Raw genomic sequence first — 16,265 nt, forward strand, 5'->3', positions numbered from 1 at the left:
CAATGTAGGACAAGGCCCACAAGAATGAAACTACAGAGCAATTAAAAACCACAGAAAGCCTGGTAAAAGGCAAGAACAGTTTATGTTAAGGCTAGTACATCCTCTATGTGTATTATATGTACGTATGTGTGTATATGTAGGTATGCTTGTATGAGAGGATGGAAAATGCTTGAGATGGGGGTGGAAACATATGGCAGTAGGAGAGGAGGGAAAACTTTAGCTGGAGAGATGGAGACTAGAGTCATAATTCAGCTGAAAGTGAGTGGTGAGACTATAGGAACATTGGCATCTGCCTTCTCCTGAGTCAGACTATTGGTCCATCTAGCTCAGTATAGTCTACATTGACTGGCAACTGCTTTCCAGGGTTTCATGCAGATAGTTTTCCTTGTCCTGCTTCGAGATGCCAGGGATTGAACCTTGGATTTTATGTAGGCACAGAAGATGCTCTACCGCTGAACTGTGGCCTTTTCCCTAACATGAATGCTTTTGCACTCCATGTAGAACAAACCTTTGACAGCTCACCACTTCAATCCCTTGCTATTCTTTGAGTGTTCAAACAGATGGAGAAGTGGGTTGGAGTGGGATATACCAATTGCTTTGTGTCCTAGCAGAAGGTAGCAACTACCATCAGGTTTTGTGCTTTTGTTCCTAAGCAGTGGTAACAGAGTTCTGCCAACCCTGGATTTTTGGGTCATTAGTGTGTGCCGTAGCCCCCTGCTGGCCAGTGCATTGTATATGCCTGAGTGAGGGGAGCAGGTTTGTTTTGAACACACTCTTGATTCTGCTTTAAATGACTAAAATATTCATAGTAAGACGTTTAAAATTGAACCAAGCCTAGCCTTGGGGAGTGGAGGGAACTGTCATGTTGCTCCCCTTAGGGGGCATCTATCTTCAAGGCAGGCAAGGAAGGTGACAGGAGAGCAAGTCAGTACTGTTTTTTCAGTACTGTAGATTTTCTTTGGAGAAAGCTACAGTATTTGGGATGTATGCTAACTGGCTATCTTTAATGCAACTTATACTCATTAACTTGTGCACATTCAGCTTTACATGCATGGCAATAAATAAATAAATAAATAAATAAATAAATAAATAAATAAATAAATGGGGCATAGCAAGTGTTCATAATTCAGGATCATCTACTCAGGATCAGGTACTGATCTTCTCTGCACCAGCAGTTCTCTTCCAGTCGGAAAGTCGGTTTCAAAGTCTGTTTTTCTGTTGTCTGGTCACATACCAGCAAGCGATAAATATCTCAGAACCCGATTTGTCGAGATGGGAAGGGTGTTCCAAAAGGAAAATCCCACCCACAAAAAACAAAGTTTTGAAAAAGAGTGGCTCTTGACTATGGCAGATATCATTCATTGCACACTGGAAGTATTTTGTCTGCTTTTATCCCACCCTTCCTCCAATGGTGTCTCCTCCCTCTCCCATTTCACCATCACAGCAAGCCGGTGAGCTAGGCTGGGCTAATAGACAGCAAATGGCAAAAGATTCCTCAATGAACTTCATAGCCGAGCTGGCCTGGTATGACACGCTAACCACTTCACCACACTGGCTCTCTGAGTGTTAGCTGGTGATGTTGTGCTCCCTTTAGTTATTTGATTTAAAACAGAAGCACCCCCCTCCTTTTCTTACTCATTTACTCAGCTTCTAAACAACCGCATATCAGTTGTTATCCCAGGGCAGTTAAGGACAGAACACAAGCCTGCTGGATCAAGCCAAAGGCCCATTTAGTCTAACATCCTGTTCTCACAGTGGCCAAGCAGATGTCTGTGGGAAACCTCTCCTGTGGTTTCCAGTTTACTGCGCTGATATCATAACGTTTTCCTCTTTAAATTTGCCTGCCTGTTGCTGCCTACATGTCTCTGTGCTTCACCAGATTCACTCTCTCTTCTGGCTTAGCTGCTTTAGAGTAGTGCAGTTGTTCTCAATCATTCTCCCCTTCAAAGGGAGAGAGTTCAACAGGCAAGGTGTCACTGCAGATACACACACTGCCAACTCCTCACCCATAATCACAATCACAAGCAGAACCTCCCCTGCTGATCTTAAGGCATGGACCAGCACATATTGGGAGAGGTATTTCTTCAAGTATTTGGGTCTTGAGTGGTTCAGAATTTATACAGCAATCTCAGTACCATAAACTGGGCCCTGTGCAGGCAGCCACACCAGTTCCTTAAGGAATGCTTATGAATCCATCTCAGGACCCTTTACAGATGTCTCTCTGCGACATTCTTTACTAGCTGAGGTGTCTTAGTCGTCTTCAAGGGTAGCCCTGTGTAGAGTATATTTCAGTAGTCCACACCTGAACTAGACATGGGGGCTACTTACAGGTCAAATATACTTTATAAAAGGTGTGAACTTCTGTGTGTGCATGTTCGTGCAAGTGCATACTCCATGTGCATAGTGAGCTGGACAGTTTAAAAATTAAAATGCAGTCAGTAGAGAGGAAGAGCACCTCAAAAGTACAGGGCACATAAAGAGGGAGCAAGCTCAGGCGCTCAGTGAAGAAAAATTATTGTAGCTGCACATTTCGGAGTTAAGGACTCCTTTTTCAGGAGCTACAAATGGAAATAATGGCAGCATTATATAATATAATGTAAGTTTCATACTATAGCAAGTTTATATGGCCCCAAAATATTTCAGGCACAGACGAAAACTATATCTGTCCTGAACACTTACACCCATATCAGATTTTTAAAAGAATCACAAAAGAAAAGAATATTTTCCAGACCTTTTTTTGAATAGGTGCACTTTTAACCATGTGCTTTAAAGATTTTTAGACTGGGGAAATTTTCTCTAGCATGTATGTAATATACGATACATTACATTTTAAAGACCTGTGATACTCATGTTGCCATTGTTTCTTTCCACAGCTCCTGAAAAGGGGGTTCTTAACTCACAAACGCTTAGAACTGCAATAAAGAATTGTGCTTTGTTTAGATCCTGAGGTTGTTCCCTCTTTTTCTGGTCAAGTTTAAGAATTAGCAAAGTTGTACCAAGGCCATAAAGTATCTATGCCTGTGCTACCAAGTATGGATCTGGGTTGCATCATATTTTCATCATAACCTTCCTCTTCTGGTCTGCTGCAGGATGATACTGCCATTGACATCTTGTGACGCAGCAGCTGCTTGCTTAAATATCACTGGTGATAAGTGTGAAAGACTGGTTCTCTCAATGGCAGAAAACTTGTGAGACGTTCTGTAAAAATAACTTTTAAAAAATCAAACCTCTTCTGCATGCAGGAATCTACAGATCAGCAATGGCTGCTGAGTCTCCCCGTCGCCCAAGCCGATGTACTGGAGGAGCGGTGGTTCGTCCACAGGCTGTCACGTAAGTGTCTGAAGCACTGCTTTGAACACTGAGGAATTTTGTGTGGTGCATCTGGAGTTACAAATGGAAGATGAAGCTTAAAGGAGTGCATCTCCACTGCAGAGGCTATTGAAAGGTGTTGAGCACCTTTCTGATATGCCTTACCGCTTAATGCAGGGGGCAAGAACCTGGGGCCCTCCAGATGTTTTGTTGAACTACAACTCCCATGATCCCTGGCCATTAGTCAGGCTTGCTGGGGCTGATGGGAGTTGTAGTTCATAGAATTGTAGAGTTGGAAGTAACTTCAAGGGGTTGTTTAGTCCCAACCTGCTGCAATTAGGAAGCAGCAACATCTGGAGAGCCAAAGGTGCCCTGCTCCAACCTAGAGTAATCCCATCTACCTGAGAACAGATATTCCTTTTTAAGAGCCGAAGAAGAGCGCTGCAGGTGGATCAGGCCAAAGGCCCACCTGTTCCAGCACCCTTTTCTCACAGTGGCAAACAAGATGCCCCTATGGGAAGCCCGTAAACAGGACCTGAGCACAACAGCCATTCTCCCTATCTGTGGCTCCCAGCAACTAGTTTTCAGAGGCATATTGCTCCAGAAATGGCTAGTAGCCATTGATATCCTTCTCCTCCAAAAATATGTCTAATCTTCTTTTAGAGCCATCCAAGTTGGTTCTTTCTATTCTGGGATGACTACAAAATCAATCTACAGTGGTACCTCGGGTTACAGACGCTTCAGAAGAAAACATGTTCTATTATGTTATATCATGTTACTGTTATTTATTGTTTGTAAGACGCTTTGGGATTCATTTAAATGAAAAGTGGCATAGAAATATAATAAATCAAAACAAAACAGGGACCATCTAAATTAGATAATAAAATGTTGCTTTCCCCACCTTTCTTTCCTGTGAGTTGTTTAGGAACTGTTTTATTTTGGCTGATGTGATACATAAATAATATGTGAATAAAAAAATAACCTGGACAAAAATACTTAGTATGTTCACGTTCAGCAGGTTTTGCAATACTTTTCAACATAATAAAATAAATAATAATAATAATAAATATATCCTGCCCTCCCCAGCCGAAGCCGTGCTCAGGTCCTGCCACTGCTGAAATTGTATATTTATTACAGTGACCATACTTGCCCCCCTCGCCATATTGCTCCCTAAAAGTTTTGGCTGATTATGCTGTAGAAATGCATTGATCATAATGATGCTAAGGAAGATCTGCTAGGTTGAAACACAGTGGGTTCTTTTATCTAATTTCTTATTAACTTGCTGTCATGAATATATTTTATTGTTTGAGTAGATAGATAATATTGAGATCTGCAGCTAGGTAGTTTTGTATGGCTTTCATATTTTAGTCCATATCAAAACATTTTATTTGAGTTTTCATGTTTGCTTCCTTAACTACTTTGTTGACTTTTAGAGTTAAGGTTAAACACAACAATAATCTTGCACGTCTCTCCTCCCATGTGGCAATTTTGAGTATAGCTCAAATCTTAGCCTCCCCTAGAAAAGGCTCGCTCCCTATCTTACAGCCACACTATCCCTCAGCCTCTCCTACCTTGCAGGGTTGTTGTGAAGATGAAACAAGGGAGCACTTTTGTATTGGTATAATTTGGAATTAATATGATATGATTGGTTTGTTAAATAGAAATTTAATAAAAATTATTATAAAAAAAAGAAACAGGGGAGCACTTTGAGTCCTTCAAAGGTGGCATAAAATGTCATAAGTAAAATGAAGTATTCTTGGATTTTCATTTTTCTTGTCTTTTTTTCTGGGTATACAGAGAACAGTCGTATATGGAAAGTGTTGTTACCTTTCTGCAAGATGTTGTACCACAGGTAAGTACAGGTATTTTGTAATGCTGACTGGTATATTCCCCCCCCCCCTTACTTTTCTCCTTTAACAGTAGAGCACAGTAGGTTACTTAAAACAGATTGCAGTTAAACATGCAGAATACAGCTATTAAGGCTGTCATGTTCCAACAGTTTAGTCAATTAAATTCTGGGCACAGTAGACCCATGACTAATGGCTTGATTGTGTTGTATTTTGAAAACTCCTCTTAATATCAAACTTAACATGGTGAGTGTTGATAGGATTTTAGGCAACACGGGGCCACTGCAAGACAAGGAGAAGATATTGTCCTCCTTGAGTTGAACTCCCACTATTTCAGAAATACATCTAAAATTGAAATCAGTCTAAATGGGCAGCCCCTTTTCCCCATGAAACCCTCACAGAACAAAGAGGACTAAGCACACTTAGTACTTCTATTATAATGACAGTCTGTTGGGAAAGTAAAATGGCATGTGGAATGGCCTGCCCTGCCTGAAGGAAATAGCTGTCTGTTTCTTTAGGAGGATACACTGCAACATTTTGCTGCAAGCCCCACAGGTTGGATTAGTAGATTGTTATAGCTTGTTTTGTGCGTTATCACCATGGGTAGGCAATAATAATATTTTGACAATTTTCTCTCCCCCTCCCCCTTTTCCTTATAGGCCTACAGTGGTACAACTCCTACAGAAGAAAAAGAGAAAATTGTATGGGTCAGATTTGAAAATTCTGACTTGAATGGTACGTCTCTCCCCATCCACTATCCTGTTTTCTATATTTGTTCTTGGGTTGCCAGTCATTCAAGGTGTTGGCTTTGACCATTTACAGTTCTAAACAGCTTGGGCACTTGGATATATCATGGCCTACCTTCTTTTATATATGTCCCACTGCCTGCTTGTTCAGCATCTGTGGCTTTTCCCCCATATGGTGTTTAGCAGGCATCCACTAGGAGCAGGCCCCAATTCTATACTTCCAGTGGTTTGCTAAGACCTGGCGCTTTCAGATTAGTATCACTTACACAACCCAGTTTTTACATTTTTGCTGATGTTTAACAGCAATCAGTTGTATTCAACATAGCACTAAGGCCAAACCTTTTGCAAATGCAAACATCATTGAAAGTGGGATCATGTATAACTGTCCTGATACCATCGTAAATGCACAATAAAAAGGACCCCAAGTTTTGCAATGGGCACAGTGGAGCCTTCTGGTTTGGGGAAGTTGGTGGAGGAAAAATTAACTTTCATTTGCTATTTTTTAATATATATACAAGTTTTCCACAAGGTTAATACTTAAATTTTGGTAAAGGAGCATTGCAACAGACTTCTGTATTACATTTCTTTATTTACTTACTTATAAATAAGGTTGGTGTATTGTCTGGAAGGTAATTCCCTCCTCAGATGTTGACATCTTGAGAGAATAACTCTACTGGACTCGCTTGTCAAAATCCCAATGTGTCTTCAACCATCATGGTTCATGCTGCCCATGGTTCGGAAGCTGTAGTACAGCAACAAATGGAGGGCACCGCTTCAGCTGTCCCTGGTCTACACTCCCTGGCAGTAGCTCTCCAGGGTTTTTAGACAGGGTGGGAGCCTTTTCCAGCACAACCAGGGATTGAACCTGTGACCTTGTGCATGCAAAGCATCTGTCCTACCAGAATTCTGGGTAAATGTCAGCATTTGCCAAGCTCCTCTGTTGTTAGCTGCTCAGAATGTTTAAACCGGTTGTGTGTGTAAGAGTCACCTTCTTTGATGTTACACTACTGTGGCTTCTGGTTTTTCTTCTGGACCTTTTAGATACCTCAAGGAATGTAGAATTGCACGAGATGCACAGCACTGGCAATGAGCCTCCTTTGCTGCTCATGATTGGCTACAGTGATGGGATACAGATATGGAGCATACCTGTAAGTACCTCATTGATATGCTGTTGTACTCATGCCCTGATTGCTTGCAGGTTCTGCATAGGCACCTGGTTGGCCACTGTGAGAACAGGATGCTGGACTAGATGATCCATTGGCCTGATTTGGCAGGGCTCTTCTTACGTCCTTAACTCTAGTCTACATTCTTCTTTCTTTACATTGACAAACTATACCCTGCTTATTCACAGATGGCTCTAAGTGGTGTACGAGAAACTTACTACAATGAAAATAAAATTCAAGGTAAAATGATAAAATCAGGAATGAGGTAAAATTCCTGCTGTAATAATAATAAAAAAGTATTTGGGTCCACAAAACTGAACACACAGCTCCTAGAAGATACAGGCTTTGCACCTGAGCCATGGGATTTCTATACACACATACACACCTCACTGTCTAGGCAATCAAAGAGGCATGTTCATAGCTGAAACACATTCCAGCCAAGCAAAAGCACCAAAGGAGGTTCTCTGAATGTTAAAAACTTTTGGAATGAAGTATTCTCCATTAAATCCGCAATTATAAGCCAACCTCTTTCAACAAATCCTGCCTTAGTCCTGCCATCTTTAGACATAGACTTGGGGTCCAGCTTGCACCACACATAACTTAGTAGACCTCTTTCTTAATGCAGCAAAATTAGCAATAGCTCAACAATGGAACAACCAGTCTGAAATACCCCTGAACATATCTTGGCTATACCTTGGATTTTCAGCAATTTCTGAGAATCTCACCGGACATAAGGGTAAAGGTAAAGGGACCCCTGACCATTAGGTCCAGTCGCGGACGACTCTGGGGTTGCGGCGCTCATCTTGCTTTACTGGCCGAGGGAGCCAGTACAGCTTCCGGGTCATGTGGCCAGCATGACTAAGCCACTTCTGGAGAACCAGAGCAGTGCACGGAAATGCCGTTTACCTTCCCGCTGGAGTGGTACCTATTTATCTACTTGCACTTTGACGTGCTTTCGAACTGCTAGGTTGGCAGGAACAGGGATCGAACAATGGGAGCTCACCCCGTCATGGGGATTCGAACCTTCTGATCAGCAAGTCCTAGGCTCTGTGGTTTAACCCACAGCGCCACCAGACATAGGAGAGGGATTAAAGGCATAATAAAAAGAGATACCTCCCAAGAAACACGGACCCCTTTCCTTAGCATAAGTTTTTTTTAAAGTATTTTTTTTTTAAGTATTCTTGGTTTACAAAGGTATGTGCAATGTCTCTTTTTCAAGTTACATTTTCTACAGATCAGTTTCATTTGTTGAGACATTAGTGTTACATCAGGAAGAAAAGGGGGAAAGAGGTGGAGAGGGAAATAGTGAGTGGGGATGGGGTTGGGTGGTGATGTTTCTATTTTGCTTAATGTACGTGTGGGGTTTTGTGTCAGCATTGCTTGCGCAGGTTCTCTTTGCTATTTGCTTGTGTTCCTTTGGTGGTGGGAGAGGTTGGGGTTGGTCTAGGGTTTGGTTGTTCGTTTTGTGACTTAGCGTAAGTTAATGACCACAATCAAGACCTTGTTACACCAACCATTCAATCTTCTCAGTGGAGAGGTTATGTTAAGTAATATGTGTGAACATTGAATGAGTAAGCTAATGGCTAAATTCAGTTCATAGAACAAACACTGTTATATGTACTGCTGGGTAAGTGTTTAATGGTTCTTGCATTTGCATTTGTATAAAAATCAATAAAAACTTGTAAAAGGAAAAAGAAAAATATAAGCCTCTGGATTAACCCAGCAGGTTTTTTATTTTTTTATTTTAATGTTCTTCAATCGGTTACTGCTTTTCATAATATTTTGTCAGGTGTGTCAAACGAGAACGAGTGTGTCTTTATATCCTTTGAGTGCTGTGCTGTCACAAAGAGTGATGTTTTGGGGAATGAGCATTAGGTGTCGCTATGATACCGAGCTAAGAACAGGAGAGCTGCATCAGCAGCTTTGGTGGCAGCAAACTTTGGAAGATGGTTTGCAACAGAGACGGGGGAAGGCAGAGATGATGTTAAACAGATTCTGTGTCATGTGCTGGCACTTGAGGAGAAGCTTCTTTTGCAGGAGGGTGGCAGAATCTGACAATTTCTATTTCTCTTGTTTTCTTATTTTTGTAGTCTTAAATTAAGCTCTGCACATTTGCAAACCAATCTGCTGGGTTTTTTTTTTACGTCCTCATGAAAACACTCAGTATTTTAGTGCCAATCTCTTCTTATATGTATGGTTGTTTTTGTTTTTGCAAGATCCACTCCCCCCACAACAGAAAGTGTATTGTTTTTAACTCATATATGCATTTTTCTGCACACTTCCCCCTGGTGTATGCATTTTTCTGCATGTTATTTAGCTGGAGAGCTGCACTGCAAAACTCAGAGAAGTTAGAACTTCAAAGGTTGACTACATTTCAGTTTCAGGAAGTGGAAATTTAAGTAGATTAACCATTGAATGCAAACTGAATCAGATTTCTTCCCCATCCTTACAGTGCAGCAATAAAATCCTTTTCACACTGCCAGCTAAAGAACCTCTGCACATTGCTGGGGTTTCTGTGTTCCTACTAGACCCAGGCCAGATAGTTGCCCTGTGCACACTGAGTGTGCCTCAGAATACACCATGTGCTCCCTTATGGCTATGTGTTGGCAGGAGAAGCTGGCAGGCAAGTTGTCTTTTTCAGGACCATTTGTTCAATGTGTGCTCAGTCTTCCCTTGGAGGAGCTCCTGATAAATTCCGAGCCGTCCCTAGTTCAGGAGCTGTTTCTTCCAGTTGATGGGCTGCAAAGGTTCGACCTTCAGAACAACCTTTCCCATGTCCGTTTGGAAACCCCTTGCACGCAACAGAGTGTGTTTTAGGATTTAGGGTCAATTTACTTCAAAGTTACTCCAGATGTTGGACTCACATCATCCCTGACCATTGGCCATGCCATGGGAACTGGGAGTCCAACAACAGCTGGAGCACCACAGGTTTCCCCCCTTCCATTGATTTACATGGCCCAGCCTCTCTGATCTTCACTATCAAGCCTCATGATTTGAGAGTCGGACATAATCCTGCAGCTGTGTTTTGTGGAGGAAGGTCAATAGTGGTGTAGAAGCCATTTCAGGAATGCCAGTCTATTGTGATTGGTGGTACAGTTAGGCAGTTTTGGACTCTGGACTTAAATGGCCTTATTGGGGGGCCCAGCTTTAGCTGGTCGTGCACATTATTTCACTTACTTTAAAAAGCCTTGCTGTTATTTGCCAGCCCTCTCGCTCATTCTGTTGTTAGGGACCTCAGACCTCTGTCCCAAAGCCCATCCTGACAGCATCACTATCCTACAGATAATAAGCCTTGGGGTTCCCCTGATTAGTATTTAAAAGCCACCAAAGTAATCCATGCCCCCTTCCTGTGATAAAATACACTTTAGGTATCTATAGATGAGGAGTTTTGTCTTATTATCTGTTCTTGGTAACTGTACAGAGGTGCTTCCCTTTTAGATTTCTATATTTAGAAACCCTCCCACTCACCCCAAAAGCCCCCCAATGCCCCAAGCCTCTTAATAGTGCGTGCAAACTTCCCCCTTTTATCTATAGCGTTGTGCTTTAGTTCTCTGTTCTGCTGGACACCTATTCAGCACTTAATAAACTAATGTGCTCCAGGCAACCCGGTTTGTGTCTGAGTGATTATGAAGTGTTTATGACAGTTCCTAAGCCGACACCCTCCATAATGGTGTTACATGGGCTTGGAAACACTTCTTGGCCCTCCTTTCTGATGGTGTGTCTCTCTCCAGTCTGAGTGGTTTTGCATTAAATCCCCCTCAGAGTAAGATCTTTTGACTACCAAAGTGTTACTTGCAAATGGAATATCCCATTTAGATTTGCTTCAAAGGGCTCTGGGAACGGTTGGGAACGGCAAACAGCCCGGGAGATTTATTTTATTTTTTGAAGTGTGGTGTGTTAATCTATGATGCACAAAAGGGGGGGGGGGAGGAAGCTGTTTATTTCAACAACTTTCCCTTCATTTCCCCCTCCCCACCCGCAGGGGGAAAGGTGGGTGGGGAAGTTTAAAGTCATCTTTAAATAAAAAAGAAAGAAAATGGTGCATTTTTGAAGAAGGGAAATGGGATGAAATCATTCCAAGTGGTGCAGGGTATGGCTTATGAATTGTGAAATGTGGGATCGCACTGTTGTTCAAGTTTTTATCCAGTCCCAATCCTACTCAGAGTAATCCAGTTGGGAGTAATGGGCATGACTAACTTCAGTTCATTTATTTCAGTGGGTCGACTCTGAGTAGAACTTTTGGTGGTGTTTCTCTCGCCATCCTGCCATTGCAGCAGCACCAGCTGCAAAACGTTTGGAACTGGTTTCTTCTTCAAATGGGCTTCTGTTCAAAGTGACTGTCTCTTATGGAAGTACAGTGGTACCACAGGTTAAGTACTTAATTTGTTCCGGAGGTCCGTTCTTAACCTGAAACTGTTCTTAACCATGAAGCATCACTTTAGCTAATGGGGCCTCCAGCTGCCACCGCGCTGCCGGAGCACAATTTCTGTTCTCATCCTGAAGCAAAGTTCTTAACCCAAGGTACTATTTCTGGGTTAGTCTGTAACTTGAAGTGTCTGTGACCTGAAGCGTATGTAACCCGAGGTACCACTGTATTGCACTGTTACCAAACAAATCATGAAACAGAAAAGATACATTAAAAAACAAACAATGTTAAAAAACAAATAAGGCTGGGCTAGCCATAATAGTAATACAATAACCTAATTCAGGGATGGGGTACCTGCACCTCTCCAGATGTTGTTGGACTCCAGTTCCCATCAGTCCCATCAGCTAGCATGGACAGTGGTCAAGGATGATGGGAGTTGTAGTTCAAAACATCTAAGGGCCACAAGTTCCCCATGTCTTCCTCAATATAATGTATTGTAATATGGGCTTCAACAGTGGCCTTTGTGTGTGTGCTCAGGCATCAGTGAATGTAGAAGTTGTGTTGAGGGTCCTGAATCTGGCAGAAGGCATTTATTATGTCCTTTGCAACCCAGAACTGCCCTGTCCAGTGCCAAGTACATGGCAATTTGGGGGTAAAAGTGGGCATTATTATTTGATTTTATTCTTGTGGGGAAAAGTGGAAACCTGTTGAATGGATTCAGCTGAAATCAAGGCACAGGAGCATACAGGTATATTATGTCTTAAAGGCTGCAGTCTTTGAGTTTCTGGTCCTCCAAAAGCCTTGCAAGATGGCAGATCTCTCAGCTGCAGACAGCCAGATGTCATCCTAGCAGTGTTAAGATCACCAGAGAAACATGGTAAAACGTTTTCTATAAAAGTTGTTGGGATCCTATACTTGTGTAAATATTAAGCAACGCAACACACACACACACACACACACACACACACACACTCCAAGTCTGTGTATATTGAGCCAGTCCATGTGTAACATCAGGACTCACTTTGCTCCATCTCCAACTTAACTGGGGTTAAGGAATCCGCTGACACCAATGTTAGCTGTGGTTAAAGCTAACCACTACCACCCCCAACTCCGCACAAAAGTCTCTGTTTTTAAGGGAACAAATACCCTACTGTTGCCTTGCATTAGTAAACCAAAGCATAGTGCAAAATGTGCACATGGTGCTTGCACCCTCGCATGGTGCCCTTTGTTGCTGCTGCTTTGCTCTTCCCAGGGAGAGAGCGGTGAAATAAACGAGGACTGTGCAGTTCTCCGTACCTTTTCTAGAGCTCCTCTGAGAGTTCAGATTTCTAAATGCACATTGGGTAAGGGGAACCTGTGGCTCTCCAGATGTCACTGGACTCCCAGCAGCCAGCAAAGCCAGTAGTCAGGGATTATGGGAGTTGTAGTCCATTGGCATCCGGAGGGCCACAGATTCCCTGTACTTTATGTACATTATTTTGGCAGTTCTTACCACAACCCTGTAAGGTAGGTTAATATGATTACTGTGCAGAGAGGGTAGAGTTTGAACTGGGGGCAGATTTGAATCAGGAAGACAGAGCATGTCGTTAGTGGTTAACGTCAGTGGTGTTGTGTCTTTTTTTTGCGGGGGGTGCAGGAGATTCACTCTTAGGCACGCCAGGTAGGAGGAGTTCAAGAGTCCCTCAGGCTCAGTGTTGCATCTGCACCAGGTCATTGAAGCTGTGCTGTTCACATGCTTAGCCAAAGGCTTCATTCTTTTCAACATGTCTGGAGAAAGTCTTCAGTTTTAAGACAACAAACGCCTTGCCGTTGTCTTGCATTAGTGAAATCAAAGAATATTAAAATGTGGAGCTGGCTCAGAACTTCATCCGTTGCGCAAAAAAGGACAGAAACAATGGCCGCTTGTCAACTCGGATTATTAGGGTTGCCAACATTTTGAAGACATCACAGAGGCTCCGACAATTTTTGGTGGCGCCTTTAAAACCCTGCCTGCCGAAATAATGAGGATGGCTCTTTGACTGAAAAAAATTATAGCATCTTTCCTGCCCTTTACCCAGCCACCCCTTTGTTGGGCAAGCAGGACTGGCCCTACTGTTAGGCAGCATGAGGCAGGTACTGAGGGGCATGGAATAGACAGAGCTGTGTGTGTCTTGCACCTCCCAAGCTAGCATACTGCCCTCTGGTGGAGGGGAGGATGCCTTGTCATCACTGCTGTTGATGTAACGTTTGTCCTTTCACTGCACAGCAAAATGTTTTGGGCCAACCCAAGGGTTTTTATTGTCAAGCCATCTGATTTTACAGGACTTTGGTCAATCTGCTGCTGGCTTCTTTCTGTATTTTGCGTTTGGTTTTCTTTCTTTCTTCTTTTTTGGGGTCTTTTAAATCCTATTGACGTTTGTAACTTTTCATCCTATTGACTTTACGTTTGCATTGCCCATTGCCTTGCGATGGCTCTCCCTAGAAGGCTCCCTGTCAATAATGCAGGCAAATGAATGAATGATTGCTTTTAGGAATTGCTGCCGCTGGAGACGGGAGGTTGGATACGGCGACTGTGATAGGAAGCCCCAAGAATGCTAAAACATTCTGACTGCTGAGTGGGGCATATCCCAAAGGAAACCCATCTTGACATCCTCTGTGCTGAAGCTGTAATGTTGAAATGGGCCCCTATAGCATCAACCTGAGGCAGGAGAAGCTGAATATTTGGAACTGTAGTTTCCTAAGGGCGCTGGGAAGTGTAGCTCTGTGTGGGGTAAACTATAGTTCTAACAGTTCTGCTTTGGGGGTAGGGGAGAAGCGTACTTTAATATTTTAGAGCATACTTGACATTATCCTGGAGGATTCAGAAACCAACATTTTCCTCGGTACAAGCAAAATCGTGTTTTGTCTGTTTCTGTACCAGTGCTTGAATTCCCAGTTTTGATTTCTCTTCTGGGTTGTCACGCCTTTCTTCTTCATCTTTTATTTATTTATATTTCTCTTTCTCTTCCCTCCCTCCCCATATGTAAGTTATTTTCTACGGTCGGAAAATATTTGTTCACACAGTAAGGGGAATAATATCCCGTTTTGTGTTTGTTATGGATTCAAACTGGTATGCTTCCAGACAACAAAGCCTGTCATCAGGAATTAAGACATTGATTCAAATGAAGTGTTTCTTTTTTTCTTCATCGTCTTCTTTTCCTCCTGCTTAAAATACCGGCTGCAACTGGGAAAGGGACAGAAGGCACAACTTCAGCTCCCTCTGTCTTTCTCTCTCTCTCGCAGATGGGGTGGGTGTGATGCTGCACTTAGGTTTGACAAACGGGCTCCTTGCGCCTCAGATGCAGGCCTCTTGTGTTTTTAAAGTCAATGGACCAATGACTTTGTTCCTCATGTAGCCGGAGCTGGCAAGTCCCCTGCCTGCAGTGATGGCTGTCAGCTTGCCCTTCTGTGGCAAGGAACACCTGAGGCTGCTTTTAAGCCCTCATATCTCATTCTTAAAACCTGTCTCAGAATGTCCTTGGCTTTTTGAGAGGCAAAGGAGTGTTTCTGCGTGTAGATGCTTATAAAGGAGTTTCCACCGGGGATTCGCCACTTAGGTGGAATGTGTCCAAAATGGTAGCCATGATGAGCAGGTTTCTGTTTTGCCACAGGTGCTTTTTGAACAATTTAAAGTGCCCCCCCTCCCCTCGTCTGTTCTTCTAATTACGTTTCTTTACAAACTCCATCTGGGAGTCTCTGAAGAGTTGGCAAGTTTGGGAACTGGGGATCCAGTAGTCATTTTGTTTTTTCCTCCTTCCTTCATGATTGTCTGGAGCTCCTTAGGTTGGTGGCAGGTTGCAACATTAAAACATAATATTAGAAACAGTTTAAAACGACTTACAACTACAAAAGTAAAGTAGGTCTTTAAAATATACACCTCAAGTGTCAGAAGCCAGGGCAGAGAATTCCCAGCTTTGCATATGAGTTGTTTGCTCTGAAAACTGTCATCAAGAAGGAACCTGGGTTAAGATTAGCTCTGCTTAAGGTTGGTGCATATGTAATTATTAAGAACATGAGAAGAGACCTTCTTGTACTTCCTCTGACAGTGAAGGTAGACATTGCTGTCATGGCTAGTAGCCCTTGATCGTTGTAACCTCCATGAGTTTTTAGAAACATTTTTAGAAGTTTGTATGGACTTGCAGCTTAGTATTTCTGGATTTGTAACCCCTTTCATTCAGCTTCCACCTGGTTCCTGACACTGTATGCTGCTTGCTTTGCCAAATTTATTCTGGGGTTCTCTCTATGTCAGCATGTTGTTGGCTTTAAGAGGTTTAGCTTCATTACATCTGTTTTAAGTTCTTTTCGATTTGGCACATTGCTTCGTAATGTTTGCCGTTTTCCCAGAATGTTTGACATTCCGTATCGGATCCATTACCAAACAGTTCTGATGAGCCGCTTACAGGAAGTCTGGAAGAATTATTCCTCGACTAACCCTGAACTGATCTCTTCTATGATTCCATTAATGACCAAATTAATTAAAGCAGGGGTCCTCAGATCTGCTTATTAGGTGTGAGCGCCCTTGGCAGTTCCTTTTTTTTTTGGAACGCTCCTTTATCCTGCGGTTTAGAGAAGGAAAAACAAAACAGCCTTGGCCTCATCTGAGCAGCGGGAGAGGCTCCTGCTGCTCCTTACATTCTCCAGACAATGGCACTATATATGTAAAACAGTATCATAGCACTTTAAACATCCCAAAGAATCCTGGGAACTGTAGTTTGTCAAGGGTGCTGGAACTGGAGCTTTGTGAGGGGAATACATCTGCTTTAAATATAAGGTAAAGGTAAAGATAAAGGACCCCTGGATGGTTAAGTCCAGTCAA

The 16,265-nt window shown here is 42.6% G+C and overlaps 1 protein-coding gene across 4 annotated transcripts in view; it reads left to right on the forward strand.

The window, feature by feature from the left end:
* The window catches only part of BCAS3 (BCAS3 microtubule associated cell migration factor), a 460,752-nt gene that overhangs the window by 2,128 nt on the left and 442,359 nt on the right, over positions 1-16,265 (forward strand). For all 4 annotated transcript variants that reach the window (XM_081844097.1, XM_081844099.1, XM_081844096.1 and 1 more), the window contains exons 2-5: positions 3,243-3,330; positions 5,107-5,161; positions 5,816-5,891; positions 6,944-7,050. In XM_081844097.1, coding sequence (XP_081700223.1) covers positions 3,260-3,330; positions 5,107-5,161; positions 5,816-5,891; positions 6,944-7,050 — 309 coding nt within the window. In that variant the 5' untranslated portion in view covers positions 3,243-3,259. The remainder of the gene's footprint in view (positions 1-3,242; positions 3,331-5,106; positions 5,162-5,815; positions 5,892-6,943; positions 7,051-16,265) is intronic.

Source organism: Podarcis erhardii, assembly GCF_964252035.2.
Source record: "Podarcis erhardii genome assembly, chromosome: 16".
Lineage (NCBI taxonomy): Eukaryota > Metazoa > Chordata > Lepidosauria > Squamata > Lacertidae > Podarcis > Podarcis erhardii.